General features: G+C 46.9%; 1 protein-coding gene across 2 annotated transcripts in view; it reads left to right on the top strand.

The window, feature by feature from the left end:
- Window positions 1–17,316, top strand: part of CCDC69 (coiled-coil domain containing 69) — a 31,733-nt gene that overhangs the window by 531 nt on the left and 13,886 nt on the right. For both annotated transcript variants that reach the window (XM_011371234.2, XM_023537305.1), the window contains exons 2-3: window positions 13,993–14,062; window positions 16,844–16,950. In XM_011371234.2, the coding sequence (XP_011369536.1) occupies window positions 13,993–14,062; window positions 16,844–16,950 (177 nt within the window). The remainder of the gene's footprint in view (window positions 1–13,992; window positions 14,063–16,843; window positions 16,951–17,316) is intronic.

Genomic DNA, 17,316 nt, shown 5'->3' with positions numbered 1-17,316 from the left:
CTCTGGCCCTTCGGCTTTCCTACCATACAGAGGCAGATCATCTCTAAGGGGCCGCTACTTGGCGAGTGGTCCACGGATTCACTTCATCCGCATCACGTGGGACCTGTTAGAAATGCAGAATCTCAGGCTCTGCCCCAGACCTGCTAAAACAGAACCTAATATTTGACAAGATAAGTGATTACAATAGCTTTAACGTTTGAGAATCGCTGGTATTAGAGCCTCTTCAGGCCCCAGAGCGGGTGCATGTGGGCTGTTCTTGCGGGGAGCTGGGAGGGGCCAAAGAGGGAAGAGATCTACAGCCTGCTGCCCTTCCCTGCCTTCCTGTCCCTCCCCCAAGGGGCCTCAGAGCTGGGTTAGGGCCCAGGAGACGCTACTCAGATTTCTTGCAGTGGGACCAGCTGCCCCTTGGGGTCTGACAAGCCCAGAAGGTTCAGAGCCTCGAGCCAGAAGGACAATCTCCTGAGCCGCAGAGCAGGAAGTCCTGGCCTCTCCCACTACTCCTGCTTACCTTCCAGCCAGGTGGGAATAGGTGGCCCCATCAACTTGACGATCAGTTCCCTGGAGACCTTGAGAGGCCCCAAACTGTGAGAATATTTAGTAAATTTTTATTGAACTTAAGTCTCTCTCTGCCCCTGTTTGGCTTGTGCCCAAGCACAAGCCTTTCTGCCTGTTGGGTATTCAGTCCTGTCCCCAACCTAGATGATCTTATTCCCTGCCCTGTGCCTACTCCAGAAAAGGAGTTTTGGTCCCAAGTACAATGCCTCCCTTGCTTTCCTTGTTCCTCCTTTATTCCCAGTTCAAAAAAAAAACAAAAAAACAAACAAAAAAAAACTCACCAAGCACTGACCCTGAAATCTTCATATCTTCTCTGGCTCCAAGGAAACTGAGGCTTCTATCAGCAGAAGCAGAGGGCTGGCTGACAAGGGCGATGGGCAGATAAACCTAAACCTGGCTTGAAACTAACGGAGCTGGTGGACATCAATCCTGAGTTTAGGCCCTGGCTCTCCCACAAACATGCTGTGTGACCCCAAGCAAGCCCTTACCACTCTCTGGGCCTCAGTTTCTCCCTCGACCTGGAGAGGAAGGGGGATGAGTCTAACAACCTGAGAAGTTTGTGTTCTCTGCACCTGTGTCGGCCTTTTAGTTTACAAAGTGGGCCAACAATGAAGTGGTAGGCCTGACCTTCTGCAGGCTGGAAGAGGAGACCTCTGTGAGCATGGGTTCCCATGCCTCCTGGCCCTTCTGAAAGCCTTACCAGGCTGCCCTTGTCTGTCTCTGGCACAGCCTGAACTGGGTCCCAGTGCCAAACTGTGAAAGACAAATGAAGTCTGCACAGACTCTCCGAGTGTGCAGGGCCTAGGGTACCACCTCTGATGAAGCACCCAGTGTACAGAATGAGGTTAAGGCCTGGGAAAGGGAAGGGTTTTGACTGATGTCACAGAGCAACTTAGAGCAGAACCCCAGCATCCAGTCCCCCTGGTTCAGTGTTCTTGGTCTCCACCCCTACCCTGTACTTCTGGTGAATTCTTAATGAAATAATTTCAAAGCCCTTTGGCATAAAAGTCTTCACCCTGTTGCCTCAGAGCAGGCTGGCATGTCTTCCCTGCCCCAGCAATGCCAGGGCCCTGTAAGTCAGTTTTGTTTAAAGTTCATGCGTGTTTTACGTTCATGCCCAATGTCTCATCCAGGTGCCAACCCCTGAGCTCCCAAACCCATCCCTAACAGGCGACCAGCCCCCTGAGGGAGGGGACTCTAAGGATGGGATGTACAAAAATAAGCTCAGACTGCAGAGGGCCGGGTCATGACAACAGCGACTCCACCAGAGTGGCAGTTTACAGAGCACTTTCACATTCTGCTGAGCTCACAAAAGCCCTAGAAAGAGGCCGGGCTGCAGCATCTTCCCCACTTTACAGGTGAGGAAACAGATTTAGGGAGTGACATGTCCAAAGTTATAGAGCCAGTTGGTGGCAAAGCTGTGCAGCTGAGGTTGGTTTTCTGCACGTCCAGTGTTCATCGCCTGGTGCAGAGCACAGAGCAGGTGCTATGTAAATATTTGGGTGAGCGAACGAGGACCATATAAGAGTTGGGCTAGGGCTTAGCCACAATGCAGCAGGAGTGGCTCATCCAGCCTTGGGCGATACAGGAAGGCTTTTGGATTGGGGGTGTGAGGGGGATGCCTTGACTGAGTGTTGAAGGTTTGGTAGTAGTTACTCAGTTGAGACAGAGAGAACTTCCTGAAACAGTGGCTGAGCAGGAGAAAGTTCGGTATGGCGGGGAGCGTGGATGTGGCAGACATCAAGGAATGAAGCCAGAGCTTTCAGTGGGATCTACCCTGGCTAGGGACAAGGGCTTGACCACTAGGGCTTCTCAAAGTCCCTCCAGGTTCAAGGATCTGAAGGTTTGCTGAGTTCTGTGGTCTATAGTGCCTGGTGGCCTTAGCTGACCAGCTGTTCTAGACTCCATTGGGAGGCTAAGTCAGTGCGTTATTGAGACAAGTTGAAATCCTGGCAAATGAATGAGTGAGTGGGAATTCCTAGCACAATGGGGGTGGGTACTGAGGAACTATCTGCATTGTGTGGTCCTTCCGAAACCTGTCTTGTCAGTGACCATGGCTGATATGGCCATGTTTCCCTGGAGGACTTGAGAAATGGCTGGGCAGACAGAATAGGGGGCAAGGAAACAAGCCTTCCATGGACTTTCCTGTGGGAGTGACAGGGGAGTATGTAGGGCCTTTCATCCCCGACAGGTTACCAGCCCCCTCTAGGCAGTGGGGAGGAGCACCTACTGCCTCGTGCTCACCCCGCATACGTGTGCTTTGTGTGATGTCTGAACTGCCCAGGCCCCAGGGCTTTGGCTCTAGCCACAGCTCTGCAGTCCTGAGCAGAGTGTCAGAGAACCTGGCTCAGCACTGGTCCCAAACCTGGGTCTCAGGAAACATGTTCCCCATGGGTCAGTCTTTCAGTAACCCTTCATGATCACTTCTAGGTAGCAGGCCAGGTGAGAGAGAGGGAGAGATGAAGAAGCGAGTGACATGGAAGAGCCTGCATGGGCATAAATAATTCTGAGACACAACCAGAGATACTAACGGCATGAGTTCACGTATCCATTTCTTAACTTGGCACATGAGGCTCTGGGCTAAGTGCCTCTTCGGTCCCGGCTCCATCACAGATCCAGTAGGTGACCATGGGAGGGATGTGGCTTCTTCATGCCTCAGTTCTCTCATTTGTACTATAGGTGTAATACTAGCTCCTGGGTCATAGTGTTACTTTAAGGATTAGACGAAAGGATGTGTATAATAGAGTCCCTGATACACTGACTGGCAAACGGTACGCTCTTGATTAGAGAGAATGTAGGTAATGTCATAGGGAGACATAGTTATCCTTTAAGGACATCACTGCCTGGATTGTACCTACGGAAAGCAAACAAGGACGTGGGAACCAGAGGGACGTCGACATCCTTGGAAGGCTGTTGGGGTTGGGAGGATGGAGCCTGGAGCCTGGCCACTGCTTTTGAACCTCCGAAGTTTTGTCAAGGGACATGAGCAGCAGCCTAGTTCTCTGTCGTTCCGGAAGGCAGAATTGTGGCCAGTGAGGGGAAGCTGAAGGGAATCAGATTCTCCTTCTCATGAGGAAGAAGGGTAGTGAGTTCCCCATCTCTGGAGGAGTTCAAGTAGAGGTCAGATGACATTTTAGCGAGAATAGAAAAGAGGATGCAAGCCTACAACTAGCAAATATTTAGGACTCCACTTAAGAAATCGAATTATTCTGATTATTATACTATTTGAGTCAAAATCTGGAAAAGTATAAAGCTTGAAAATTGCTTTTAATCCCACCATTAAGAGATAGCCTTTGTTTGCATTTCAATGTCATTCTTTCTACTGCTTTTCCTACTATATAATATACATTTTTATAAAATTGAGAATATATTTTAAATGGTTATATTCTAGTCACCTGCTATTTTGCTGGGGGCATTCTCCCATGTTAAATAATCCATGGAAACATGATTTTGAATGGCCAGCTAATGTTCTGTCGCCATCCCGTGGCTTATTTAGCCAGTTGGGACCCTTGAGTGTTTATACTTCTCAGTGTCCTCTACCCTCAGAGCACAATGAGCCTTCCCAGATAACCTGCGGGGAGAGGCCAGCCCGGGAGCACGAGTGGGGGTGAGGAGACGGGGAGCACCTATGACCCCACTCTGGGCACAGGGAAGAGAAGGAGCGAGATTATCCATCCATCTTTAGCATAAATGGATCTAAATCTGTCCATTACCTGAAGACGAGTCATTCGACTTCTCTTGCCAGGTGACTTTTAATCCCTAAAAAATCATTTATCTTGTGTCACTTTATTGTCAAACTTGAATCTTCTAGAACATCTAGGCCAAACACCTTGCAATACGTAAAACACCAATCCTTGTCCATGCTTCTCTCCACTCCCCAGACTGACAAACTGACCTACTTCCATATTCCTTCTGCCCAGCGGTGGACTACTTTTTCACTGAGTGTGTCTGAACCTTGTAGACTTCCCCATCATTTCTCCATGCCTATGCAACCCATCGCCTGTTTCCTTCTTAAGGAAGCAGCCCTGACATCAGAAAAGTTACCCGAATAGCATCCCTCCAAAACTCATGTACCTATAGCCAGAACCTATAAATATGATCTTATTTGAAATAAGGTTTTCGCAGATATAATCCAGTTAAGATGAGGTCATAATGGATTATGATGGGCCCTAATCCAATGACTGGTGTCCTTATAAGAAGAGAGAAATTTGGACACAGATGCACAGGCAGAAGGCCGTGTGATGACAGAAGCGGAGATTGGAGTGATGCATCTGCAAGCCAAGGAACATCAAAAAAGGCTGGCAACTGCCAGAAGCTAGGAGAGAGGCAATCAACGAATCCCTCCACAGAACCTCCAGAAGCAACCACCAGTGAGCGAACACCTTGATTTTGGACTCGTAGCCTCCAGAACTGTGAGAGAATACATTTGTCATTTTAAGTCACCAACTTTCTGCTAATTTGTTACCGCTGCCCTAGGACCTTTATATATCCCACAGTTAATAACTTTCCACTGTCTCATACTCCACGCCTGCCTTGCCACCAGTCAAAATGGGGACAAGAACCCAATACCTCCCTTTGGAACCCTGGTTTGGCAGAAAAGTAGGGAGTATAGCAAGCACGGAGGTGTTTGGACAAGGCTCAAATACTTTTGGACACCAGCTGCAACATCTGCAGAGGAAAGAGCACTGGACTGGGAGTCAAGAGTGGGTCCTAATTCTGCCTCTTTCATTCGCTTGCTGTGTGATCTCAAATAGGTGTGCTCTCCCTAAGCCTCAGTGCCTCATCTGTCAGATGACTGCCTCAGCTGCTTTGTGGTTCCAAGAGAGGTATTTTTTTCTTCTTGTTGTTAATTACTTTGTACACAAGTAAAACTTGGATACACTATATTGTTTTAAAATTTTTAAGAATTCGGGTAAAATTAAGCTCCCCTTCCTTGACCACAACAATTTTAGTCTTTTCTCTAGAGATGATGACTGACATCTCTTTGTGCTTTTCAAGGTATGTTTTCTGTGCATTTATGTAGCAATAGAAATAGTTTATTTTGCATATTGATATTCTACCAAATGCCTTTCCATCTTTATAAGTAAAGATCTACTTCACGTTTTTTTAAACGTGTGAGTGACATTGCATAGTATTATGCACCTCGATGTATTGAGCCTTTGCACTGTTATGGACATGAGGCAAGTTTCTAGGGTTTGCCTATTACAAATGACTCTGCCCCGAGCATCTTCTAGGTGCCATTGTCCTCTCTAATGAGGGCCTCTTTCTGCTGGCAATGCAATCGCAGAGTGGTGAGCACGCAGCATGTAACCTAGGAGGTGGCCACTGAGCTCTCTGTCATCCTCTGCTCCAGGCCCTCCCTTTTACTGCCTCCCCACAGGGCTGCTCCAGGACAGAGGGTGGTGGGAAAGGCTCAGGACCCCCACCCAAGCCCTCCTGAGCAAGGGCCCTTTTATTCTGTCCTCCGGAGAAGCCCTCTTCTTGCAGGCACTGACAGCTGAGTGCGTCAACCCACCGGCACTGCCCAGAGCAAATGAGCATGACAGGATTGATAGAAGTTGAGGTGTCAGGATGACCTCACTCTGCCTTCTCTATATCCACGGCAGAAAGGCCTTTCCCATAGCCCAACTCGATGCCACAGAAAGGAGGAAAGAGAAGCCCAGAGAGGGGAGGGCGTACCCCAAAGTCACACAGCAAGTAAATGGCAGGCCAGGGTCCTCAACACTGGACTCGCACTGGGGAGTTTGCCATTGGGTTGGGAAGACAGGTGTATCAGCAGTGTATCTGTGCCTTCAGCCTGTCTCTTCCCCGACCCTGGCCACTGACACCATTTTCTGTCCTGCTCCTTCAGAATCCTGCCTGCCAGGCTGACCCAAATGTCAGAAGTAGTGCTGGGTGCTTTTGCCAGCTCCAGGCCTCTAAGGCGATTGGAACTGGCAGACACCCTGGGAAGCCGATAGGGGACAGGAAGAGGTGGGCTCCAGGGAGGAAGAAAAGGTCTGTGGTCTATTAGAAAGCCTTTCTCTAGGCCTTAGCCCCTCCGTCTGTGAATGAGGGCTGGGCCCTGCACGCGAGGCCTGCTCAACTGTCTGGTGTGGTCTGGCTTAGCAGGTGCTTACGAGGGAAGTGGCTCCATCCTCCCCTGAGATCTCTTTCATCAGTAAGTGAAACAGGAGCAATGGAGACCACATCGGCCCCTGCTTTGGGGTGCTCTGGAGGCACTACAGGTGTTCAGACAATAGGCAGTGCCCCCAGCGCAGCTCCTTCCTTTAAGCTGGTTGTATAGTCACATCGGCCCATCGCCCAAGCAGGCAGTGGGTGGTGCTGATGCCATGCTGTGTAATATAATGAGTTGAACTAAATCTTAAGTGTCTCTGGCAATGTAAAAATGAAATCAAATCCAGGCATTACTTTGGCAAAATACTTCTGCCTATCTTAGAGTTCGGAAAGCTGAGGCCAGTGTTTATGGTGTTCTTCCAACTGAGCCTCTGTAATTTGGGTGTGCATGCTAACCTTCCTCAACAGCCTGAACTTTCGGGCCCTGCCTTTCCTCCCTCCGCCCAAGGCCCTAGAGGGGGCCCCTGGGGCCTCCACCCCCACCTCTTTCCTGCCTCCACCCTCAGCCAATGGGCTCTGACTATGGTTGTTCAGATCAGAAACTAATGGGGCGGGGCCCCACCCTCTCAGAGTCCAGACACCGGAAAGGCAGCTCTGATACTGCAGAGGGGCGTGACCTGAGTCCCTTGAGGCTCAGAATCACTGTCCCCTGTCCCCTAAACATTCAGCTATTTGGATTGGTCTGGTATATGCATACACTGAAGGGACTCTAGGCTCTGCCTTGAATCTGAATTCTCTTTATGATTCTGTTCCCTTGCTTTGTGGCCTCTGACAAGTTACTGCCTATCCCACCTCTGGGCTACAGTTTTCTATCTGGAAATAGGAAGTGGGGATTGGAATAAACTGTCTCCAGGGGCCCTTCCAACCTGTCTTCTGGGTCCCAATAAGCCTTCCTTGGCCAAGGTGGTATGACAGAACTATGTGGCCAAGGGAAGCCAGGGCTGTGGTTTACGGGGACAGGGAAGGAGCTCAGTTCACTCTTAAGGGGCCTTTGATTACTAAATTCTCCAAGCTCAGTGGGAATACTGAGGATATAAACTAAAGCACTTCATCAGAAATATGCAGCGCCTTGAAGGCCCATGAAAAGGATGGAATGATGATCCCTGAAGCGAGATTAGACCAAGTGTCTTCAGGAGAGGCCCAGCCATCCTCAGGGCTACTCTGGGCTTCCATCCTGGTGGGCTTCCCAAGGTCAGGAAGAGCTGGGCAGTTTCCATCTGAGTGGCTTCTTCACTGTTCCCTGGCGAGCCTCAGAATCTGGAGGAAGTTGAGGAGTCTACACAGAGGCTTTAGTATGGAACTATGGAAATTCACCCAAAGTACTGCAGTCTGTAGAATATTCAGTAGAGCCCTCTGAGGCTTGGTTAACAGTGGGTGGTTTTTATGTACCCCCTGCACTAGCTAAACACTTCATGCTTACTAGAGGTCTCTCCTTGTTGAACATCAGGGATAACTTACAGAATTTTAGCCCATTAGAATTGAGTGTTCTTGGAGCTCACTCGGTTCAACCTACAAAATGAAGTTCGCCTCTTCTTGCATGCTCCCAATGATGAAGAGCTCACTGCCACCTCCACACCCCACCCTCCAAATAAGGCGGCCTGCCTCTGCTTGGGTAGTTCTGAAATTTTCATGTTGCATCGAAACTTTCCCTTGAAACTTCTAGTCTTTGGCCACAATCTGCCCTCCAAAGCTATGGAGGACACACTAGCAGCTTCTGCAGCTCTGCAGAGATTCGAAGACAGTGGCCAGGTTGTCCTAAGAGCCTGTCTCTGAGGCTGACCAACTGTTGTTCTGTTAACAGTCCCTCCTGTAAGTTGGTTTTAAGTCTCCTTCTACGTTCCGTCGATTCCTTTCGGACACATTTCAGTTTGTCAACTTACCCTCCAAAATGCGAGCATGGGGTCTCACCAGGCCCAGCCTGGCTTCTCCTTGGCTCTGGACACTGTACCCTGTACTCTACTCTACCCTAACTCTCTGTCTGCTTTTGGCAGCCACGTTTGCATAAGGCTGAACTCAGAGCAGCACACTGGTCTGCTTGACAGCAAGGAGCTGGGCCCCAGAACTGTGCGTGTTACCAAGACATAGGGGTCCTGCTTCTAGCCTTCTTTGTTGAAGGGCTGCCCTGGAGTTCAGAAGGACTGAGGAAGACATCTGTTCCATCCCTGACCCATCACAAATAGGGAAACTGAGATCCAGAGAGGGGACGGGACCTCTGTAAAGTCCCACAGTAAAGATGGAACCTGGGTCCCCTGGCCTCTCCCCCAGTCCTGGGCTCTCCCTACCTCCTGTGCTGCTAGCCGCCACCTCTGTAGCTCTGTTCTCCCAAGTTTCCATTGTCTCAGGAAGCTGCCATTCCTCTGCCAGCGCTCAGTCTGGATGTCCCGCTCCAGTCCTAGGCCTCCCCAGCCTCTACTTTTGGAAGAGAAATTCCTGTGTTACCCTCTTGCTCCTGTCCTCTCCCTCCGCAGGGTGAACTCTGCTCCATGACCTCTGAGGAGGGAGCAGCCAGCGCCCAACCTGGGGATTTTCCACGTAGGAGCTGCTTATCAATTCCTACTCAGTTCTGGGCAGTGTGTCCTCCGGCTTTTGCGAGCATCAGAGTCAACTAGAGGTTGCAAATTGGAGCTGCTCAATACACACACTAGCCTCGAGTTCTGTAGGTCTAGAACTGGGTCTGGGGAGTTGTGTTAAGCAAGCACTCCGTGTGTTCTAATTCAGCAGGCCCGTAGGCCGTGTTCCTACAATTACTGCTCTGGGCATCACAGCAGATACTGGGGCAAATCCACAGCGGATTTCACAAACAGCCCCTGTCCTCAAGGAGCCCCTTAGACTAGAAACACGTAACCAGGTAGGTCCTCACATGCATGTCTGAATAGGAGATTAGCGTGAACAAGAACCAACTCGGCCCTGGGGAGAGACTGAGGAGAAATAGTATTTGAGCTGGGCCTGGAGGCCGTAGGAATTGTTGATTGTTGACTGTCCAGGTATACCTCATTTTATTGCACTGCGCTATATTACGTTTCACAGATGTTGCATGTTTTACAAGTTGAAGGCAAGACCCTCCACCAAGACTCACTTTATTGTGGTGGTTTGAAACTGAACCCATGATATCTCTGAGGTTTACCTACATGTCATGCTGGGGTGGTCTTGGACACATGGATGTGTGTGCCTGGGCTGGGAGTACAATGGGTTGTTTTGGTTTGTTTTTGACCTAGCAAATATGCCCACATTTTTAAAAAAGTGATACTATTCCATGTTGGCAAAGTTGCCGTGAATCTGGCCTTCTTGTGTGCTGTTGGTGGAGGAGTTCATTGGTAGAATCTTTTTGGAGGGTAGAACCAGTAATTTTAGATGTGTTAAAAAAAATCTTATAAGTCAATATGTTAACTAAACCATAATTTGGAAATTAAAAAGTAGAAATAATCTAAATACTCAATAGTAGATTATTGATTAAATGATGAAATTCATCCATAAGGATATTATAATACTTGAGTCATTAACATTAATATTTTTACAGAATATTTAATACCATGTGGTAAATGCTCATAATATATTTGTACAAGTAAGATATAAGAAAGTATACATAATATTCTGATAAATATATATTATTTACTACTACTATAATAGGAAAAAGGTGTTTATGAATATTTAAATGTTAAGAAAATATGGTCCATAATATATAAAGAATTCATACAACTCAACAATAACAATACAAATATCCCAATTAAAAAACGAGCAGAGGATCTGAATAGACATTTTTCCAAAGAAGACATACAGATGGCCAACAAGATTTTTAGCATCGCTGAATATTAGGGAAATGCAAATCAAAATCACAATGAGATGTCACTTCATACCTGTTAGAATTGCTGTTATCAAAAAGAAAATAGAGCCCTCACACACTGTTCATGGTGGGATCATAAATTGGTACAGCCACTTTGGAAAACAGTATGGAGATTCCTCAAAAAATTAAGAATAGAACTACCAAATGATCTAGCTATTCCACTTATGGGTATTTATCCAAAGAATACAAAAACATGAATTTGAAAAGATATCCATACCCTAGGTTTATTGCAGCACTATCTACAATAGCTAAGATATTTACAATAGCTAAGATATTCAATGGATGAATGGATAAAGAAAATGTGGTGTATATATAATAGAATACTACCTGGCCATTAAAAAAGAAAGAAAGAAATCTTGCTATTTGCAACAACATGGATGGACCTTGAAAGTATTATGCTAAGTAAAATAAGTCATACAGAGAAAGACAAATACCGAATAATTTCATCGATATGTGGAATCTAAAAACAAAACAAACAAAAAATAAAGCAAAAACAAACTCATAGGTAAAGAGGACAGACTGATGGTTAGTAGAGGAGAAGGGGGCTGGAGGGAGGGCAAAATGGGTGAAGGGAATCAATTGTATGGTAAGGGATGAAAACTAGACTTATGGGGGTGATCACTGTGTGATGTACACAAATATCAAATTTTAATGTTGTATACCTGAAACCTATATAATGTTATATGCCAATTTTACCTCAATTTAAAAAATGAGGAAGAAGATGATAGACTGAGGACAAACTGTGATGAACCTAGAATGTCATTCCAAAGGAGTGATACTGGAGGTGGTTTTGTCAGGATCTGGGGGCTCACGCGCAGGCCACATCCTGCGCATGGTCTGAAAGCTGTTGGTGGAGGAGAGGTTTTCAGCTTTCTGTGGTTGGTCTTTGGGAGAAGAGAATTTTTCATGAGCTTTATGATCTTATTTCAGACAACCCAAGGCCAAGGGCAGCCTAAGAGATCTACCAAGGCACAGTGGAGTCTTTGTTCTTGCCATGCTTCTCAAACATAAAGTAATAAGCTTACACAATGTTTAAGCTTTTAGAATGTGCCAGGCATTATAAGTGTGTTATCTTATTAAAACCTTAAAAAAACCTCGGGAGGAAACCAAGGCTCGGAGAGGTCACAGAGTCATACAGTGTTGGAGTTAGAATCTGAATCCAGGTGTGGGTGACCCAGAGTTCTTGATCACACTGCTCCAGTCTGTAAAGTGATCACTCCCTTTAAGTCTAGTTTCTGGATGCCATGGATTAAATGAGACCTCCTTGCCTCCACTTCACAAAGGAGGAAGCAGGAACTCAGAGGAGGGAAGAGATTTGTCCAAATTCATGGAAGAGCAGTGGCTGGAATTTAGTTCTCACTCCCATAAAAACACTGCCCAGATTGGTGTAACCAATGGTAACAGGGATCAAAGACCGTTTGTGTTTATCTTCCTCCTCCCTCCAGCCCAGGGGGGAGAGGCTGGCTCCTGTCACTTCCCCAGATTCCTGTGTTGACAGCTTCCCTGGCTTGTGCCTGGGCCGAGCACCTCCCTCTCCCCTGGGAAGGGAAGCCCAGTCTTAACAGGGTGGATGGATGGAAGTACTCAGATGTCAGGCCACTGAGCAGATTTAGAGCACCTGGGCCTGGGGGAGGCACCGTGCCTCACTCAGTTTACCAGGGGCTCACACTGTGCCAGGTTCTGTGCTGGGGCAGGAGCAGAATGTTCTAGAAGACTTCCCTTGACTTATCTTCCCTTCCCAACCAGAAGTATGCTTTTTAGCAGTATTTCAGTGATTCTTGAATTCATGAATTTGTTAATAATTTCATGTTTATTCTAATAATCACTTTAAAAATCTGTTAAAGTTTTTATTTTACAGGAATAATTCACAATTGAACTGAACATTTCATAGCCTTTTCATGGGCTGACTTAGTTTTTAAAGTGCTTTTTTCCCATTTTTTCTTTTTTATTTATTATTTTATATTATTTTCAGTTGTGCAGCATAATAGTTACACATTTATATAATTTATGAAGTCATCCCCCCAATATTCTAGCACCCACCTGGCACTATACATAGCTATTATAATATTATTGACTATATTCCCTATGCTGTACTCCCCATTCCCATGACTATTTGTAACTACCAATTTGTACTTATTAACCTTTCACCTTTTTCACCCAGCCCCCGAACCCCCTCCCATCTAGCAATGCGTTTCTTAAAATAGGGTCTAGAATATCTTTTCTCTCTCTCTTTTTTAAAAGAACATCTTGAAAAGTATACCAAAGGGCTTACATTTTTTCCACCCCAAGTTCTGGTCCAGTGGTCGGTGCCAGATCTTAACCAAATTTTCACCTACTTTCACCTACCTGGGGTAAAATGAGAAAATTAAAGATACGAGTGTGTGTAACATTGAGTAAAAATTTCACTCTCTTTTTCCCAGAAGAACTGGTCTTGTGCTTTCCTTACCATATTTCGGAAGGTTAAAATGTCCTATATTTTACGAAACGAGAGTGATCGTTTGCAAATAATTTTTTCAGCATCCTTGCTTGTCAACCCATATCAACTCCCTTACTAAAAAAATACTAATTATTTATGAAAACTGAAAATCTGCCAGCCACTGACACCGCTTTGTGATGTAGAAAGCCCTTGCACCTCAGTTCTCTCCTTTGATCAGATTCAACCAGCACGGGCCGAGGTTGGTTAAACTGCCCACTAGGTATGGCTCAAATACTGGACTCTGGCAATTTGAGCCTAATCTACCTTGACTGAGTCCTAATCTGCCTCAGTCTTCTCATCTTTCAGTATGGGACATTCCTGCTTCCCAGGGCTGTTCCGAAGATTAGCTGAGATAGAGTAGATAAGATAGCATAGTACCCGATCCATCCGGATTCCGTGTCTCACCCCATCTGGCAAGGTAAGTATTTCCGCTGCCTTACAGTTGAGAGAACAGCCCCTTCTAACAGAGAATAACATGGCAAAACCATGGCTGAGACTTCTGATGCTCTGCCCCCAACCCCACAGAACTTTAAGGGGAACTTGGCTGGAAGTTGTGGTAACCACAGACTCTGAGAAGGAAGGGGAATTGTCTCTGAACTGGGAGTTGGGAAATTCTAAGGCATCTCAAGGTCATAACCTCGATGGGTGAGGGTAAAAGCAGATGGTCTGTCCAAGTCCTGGGAAAAGGAAGAAGTAGGCAGGGAGAGCCCCACGGCTGGTGGCAGGAGCCAAACCACAAGAATCTAAGCAGCGGTCAATGAGCACCAGCCTCTTCGCCAAGGGTTTCCCCGGCCATGATGAGAAATCCGCTCTGAGAACCCCTTGCCCCCAGAGGGGGTGCTGCCTTGGGAAGGGAAGGAGGCAGCCTCAGTGGACTGGGCACCGGGAAGGACCTGGCATAGCTGAAGGTCCTGTCCTGCCTCTGGAAGAGTCCTCAGGCCTCCATCCTCACACTGACCTCCCACCCTCTACCTCCACCTCATTGTCATGTCATTTCTTCCAGAGATGCCAAGAACCAGATCAGCCACCCAGACCAGAGCCCCAGGAACTAGGTCCCCTCAATGGAGACACAGGTGAGTAGCCTGCCCCATAAATGCCTTCCTTGACATCTGTGAGGTTTCCTATTTTATAATCAACAAAAGGGATGTAGCTTCTTAATTATCTCATGAGGTCTTAGATAGGTTATAAGGAGTATTGTGTCTGAAATCAGAGAGGTGATAGTCCTGACCTGCGCTTTCCTGTTTGGGGCTGTTCATACCATACCTGGAGTGCTGAGTTTATTTCTGGAAAGTACATTTTCAGAGGAGTCCAGAAAAGTTGGAAGGAGCACAGTGAAGGAAGATGAGGCTCATGAGGCATCTGAAAACCAGGTCCTAAAAGGAGCAGTTAAAGGAACAGAGGATATTTTACTTGGAAAGATGTTGCAATAAAACAACAGTTCTGTCCCCGTGTCTTAAGTGCCCTCATGGAGAAGTAAGATAAGCCTTGTACAATGTGACCCAGAGGTCAGAGCTAGGGCCTCCAGGTAGCAGGCAGGCAGAATTCAGTTCAGTCTCGAAGGATTTTTTTTATGTGGTAGTTGACTTAAAACTACCAGAGCTGGCTAGTAATAGAATGAACTCTCCATCTCTGAAAGTATTTAATTATAGCCTAGAGTCTGTCAGGGATACTATAGATGAAGTTCAAGTACTAGATAAGAAGTTGGACCAGAATTCAGAGGCTCTCCAGTCTAACCTCAAAGATACAGATCCTGGGCTTTTCCTGTGGGAGCCACCGGGCTGAGAAGCATGGCCATCTCCTCTCCCCGCCGTGGCCTGTGCTTGTCCACTGATATCGGCATACTCTGAAAAGGGGGATCATCTGGCAAAAGTATCACTTTGCCTGCTGTGTTCAAGGCTCCCATTCAACCAGATATTGTGAACTTGTTCACACCAACCTGTGCAAAAAAAAAAAACAGACGGCCCTGTGCTGTCAGTGAATTAGCAGGTCATCAAACCAGTGCTGAGTCGTGGGGTTCTGGCCAAGCTGTGGCTCGAACTCCCCGAGTTCCAGGTGGTGGGACTTATCTTTCTGGCCAGGGTGGATTTGGCAGTGTGTCATGGGGCCGCATGTTTGCACCAGCCCAGACCTGGCACTGTTGGCAATGAAGAGTGAACATAACACAGAAGAAAAAAAGTCTGCGGCATAGACTGAAATTGGTTTATTTCATAAAGGTCAAATCACTTCGGACAGCTTAAGCTGAATAAAAACCTGGTCAAAGAGGAAAAAAGAAAAAAAAGATACAGATTCTGGGCCCCACTACAGACTAGTGAAATAAGAATCTCTGGGAATGAGACTGAAGAATCTGCATTGTTAGTGATGATATATCTTTCAAATAAGCTTCTCCCAGCTGGGCCCGGTCTGGTACTGGTCTTATGGAGTGACATTTGAGACCCTGAGCCAAATGATCTGTGAGAGTAGGGGTTCTCTGATCCTGACCACTGCCATTCACCTTGACCCAGGGTGCTGACTGTTCCTCCTCTATCTAGATGGCCTGACCACAGTGTTGACTTCTTGCTTAGCAGCCCTCGTCCCCACATTCCTCACCATACCCACTGCCAGACCCTGCCTGTGGAGGTCTGTAATCCTAACATGAATAGCAATGCTAACGACACTAGTATTTGCCTCTAATGCTTTTCATGAGCCCTGATGAACATTTAGAGAACATTTAGTGAACAATAGAGAACACTTATTGAGCACCTCCGAATGCCTGGTGCGACACTTAACTCTCTGTGCATAAACAGGCAGAATAAGGCGGCAGGCAGGAGAGTTTGCCATGGAATCAGATCGCGTAGGTTCACAGCCCTTCTTCCCCGCTGGTGAACTGGGAGATCCTGCGTAAACTGTGTAACTTCTCTGGTCCTCAGTTTCCTCATCTGTGAAATGGGAATATCATGGTATCCACCCACCTGGGTGTTTGTGAGAATGAACTGAGTAATACCTGTGAGACACTTGATCCTGGGCATGCTAAGCGCTCAGTATTCCTTCTCTGCTGTTATGTCTGTTGGCATTGTTTTCTGATTTAATCATCTCAATAGCCCCATGAGGAAGGTATCATTATTGTCCTGATTTCACATATTGGGTAACTGAGGCACAGAGGGGATGGGTCACTGCCTTAGGTCAGAACCGGAGTCTAAGCATGGACGGGGCCTGTTCTGAAGTTTCCCCAAGCAAGAGCTAGACTTCCTGTTTGCCTCTTCTTCCTGCTCATGGCAGCTCCTCTGCCTCCAGCTGGGGAGAGGCTAAAGGTGAAGGTTCGCACGCTCAGACAATGACAGGCCCCAGCAGGTAAAGCACACGATGAAGTGGCCCCTTATACACACCTCACAGGGAGAAGCGAGGACTGTGGTGAATGGCAGAGCTGCATCCTGGACAGGTTGGGAGGCAGCTGCTCCCCAGCCCCGGCTCCTGGTTGACACAAAGGTGCACACTGCCAGTTCTGTGGCTTCTTCAAGAAAAGTTAGAAGTCTTTATGAAGTAAAAATAAAAGCTGCCCAGTCATTAACTATCGGCAACTATTTTTTTTTTTTTTTAATTTAGATCTTAGGGTAAATAGAACATTTTTATGAGCTGAACCTGTCCTGTGAGTTACCAGCTCTACTACAGATCCTAGGAGGTAAAATGAGACCACTGGCTCCTGCACTGAAGCCAGAGAGATTTGGGGGACTATGTCTGCAGGTTGGTCGCCAACTGAAACCATTCCTAATGTAGAGATCAGGGTTCTCACCCCTCAGCCCCAGCCTCCCACACTCTCTTTGCTGGACCCTATTCCACTCTGCTCAGTGTGATTTATTGATGTGCTTTCTCATCTATAGCCACAACTGTCCAGCTCTGTGCATCTGAGGAGGCTGAGCAGCACCAGAAGGATCTCACCAGAATCCTCCAGCAGCACGAAGAGGACAAGAAGAAATGGACACAACAAGTAAGTTCCAACCCCTCTCTTTTCCTCCTGCTCAGCTAACTTTGCAAAATCCAAGAGTGAGGACCAACTTTCAGTTTTACTGTTGTGATATCTCTTACTCCTTTTGCCAAGAAGGGAGTCCTTTATCTGTTGAACAAATATTCATAACTACTTGCATGTAATTCATTATACTCATTACATAAAATGAAAGGTGAGAGAGGAAATGCTAACATAGGGCTTCCTACCTTGAGTGGGCATCAGGATTAGAAGACTCCTAAATCCCTTTGTGCCTAGATAATTATCTGGGAGCCCCCTCTAAGCCCTATAGAAAGCAAAGTCTGCCATGACTGCTGTGTCTCAGAGGTCTTTAGCTGTCTCTGAGCACAA

This window comes from Pteropus vampyrus, unplaced genomic scaffold (genome assembly GCF_000151845.1).
Source record: "Pteropus vampyrus isolate Shadow unplaced genomic scaffold, Pvam_2.0 Scaffold185, whole genome shotgun sequence".
Taxonomy (NCBI): Eukaryota; Metazoa; Chordata; class Mammalia; order Chiroptera; family Pteropodidae; genus Pteropus; species Pteropus vampyrus.
The sequence above is the reverse complement of the archived record's forward strand: the minus strand, read 5'-3'. Positions and strand labels throughout refer to the sequence as shown.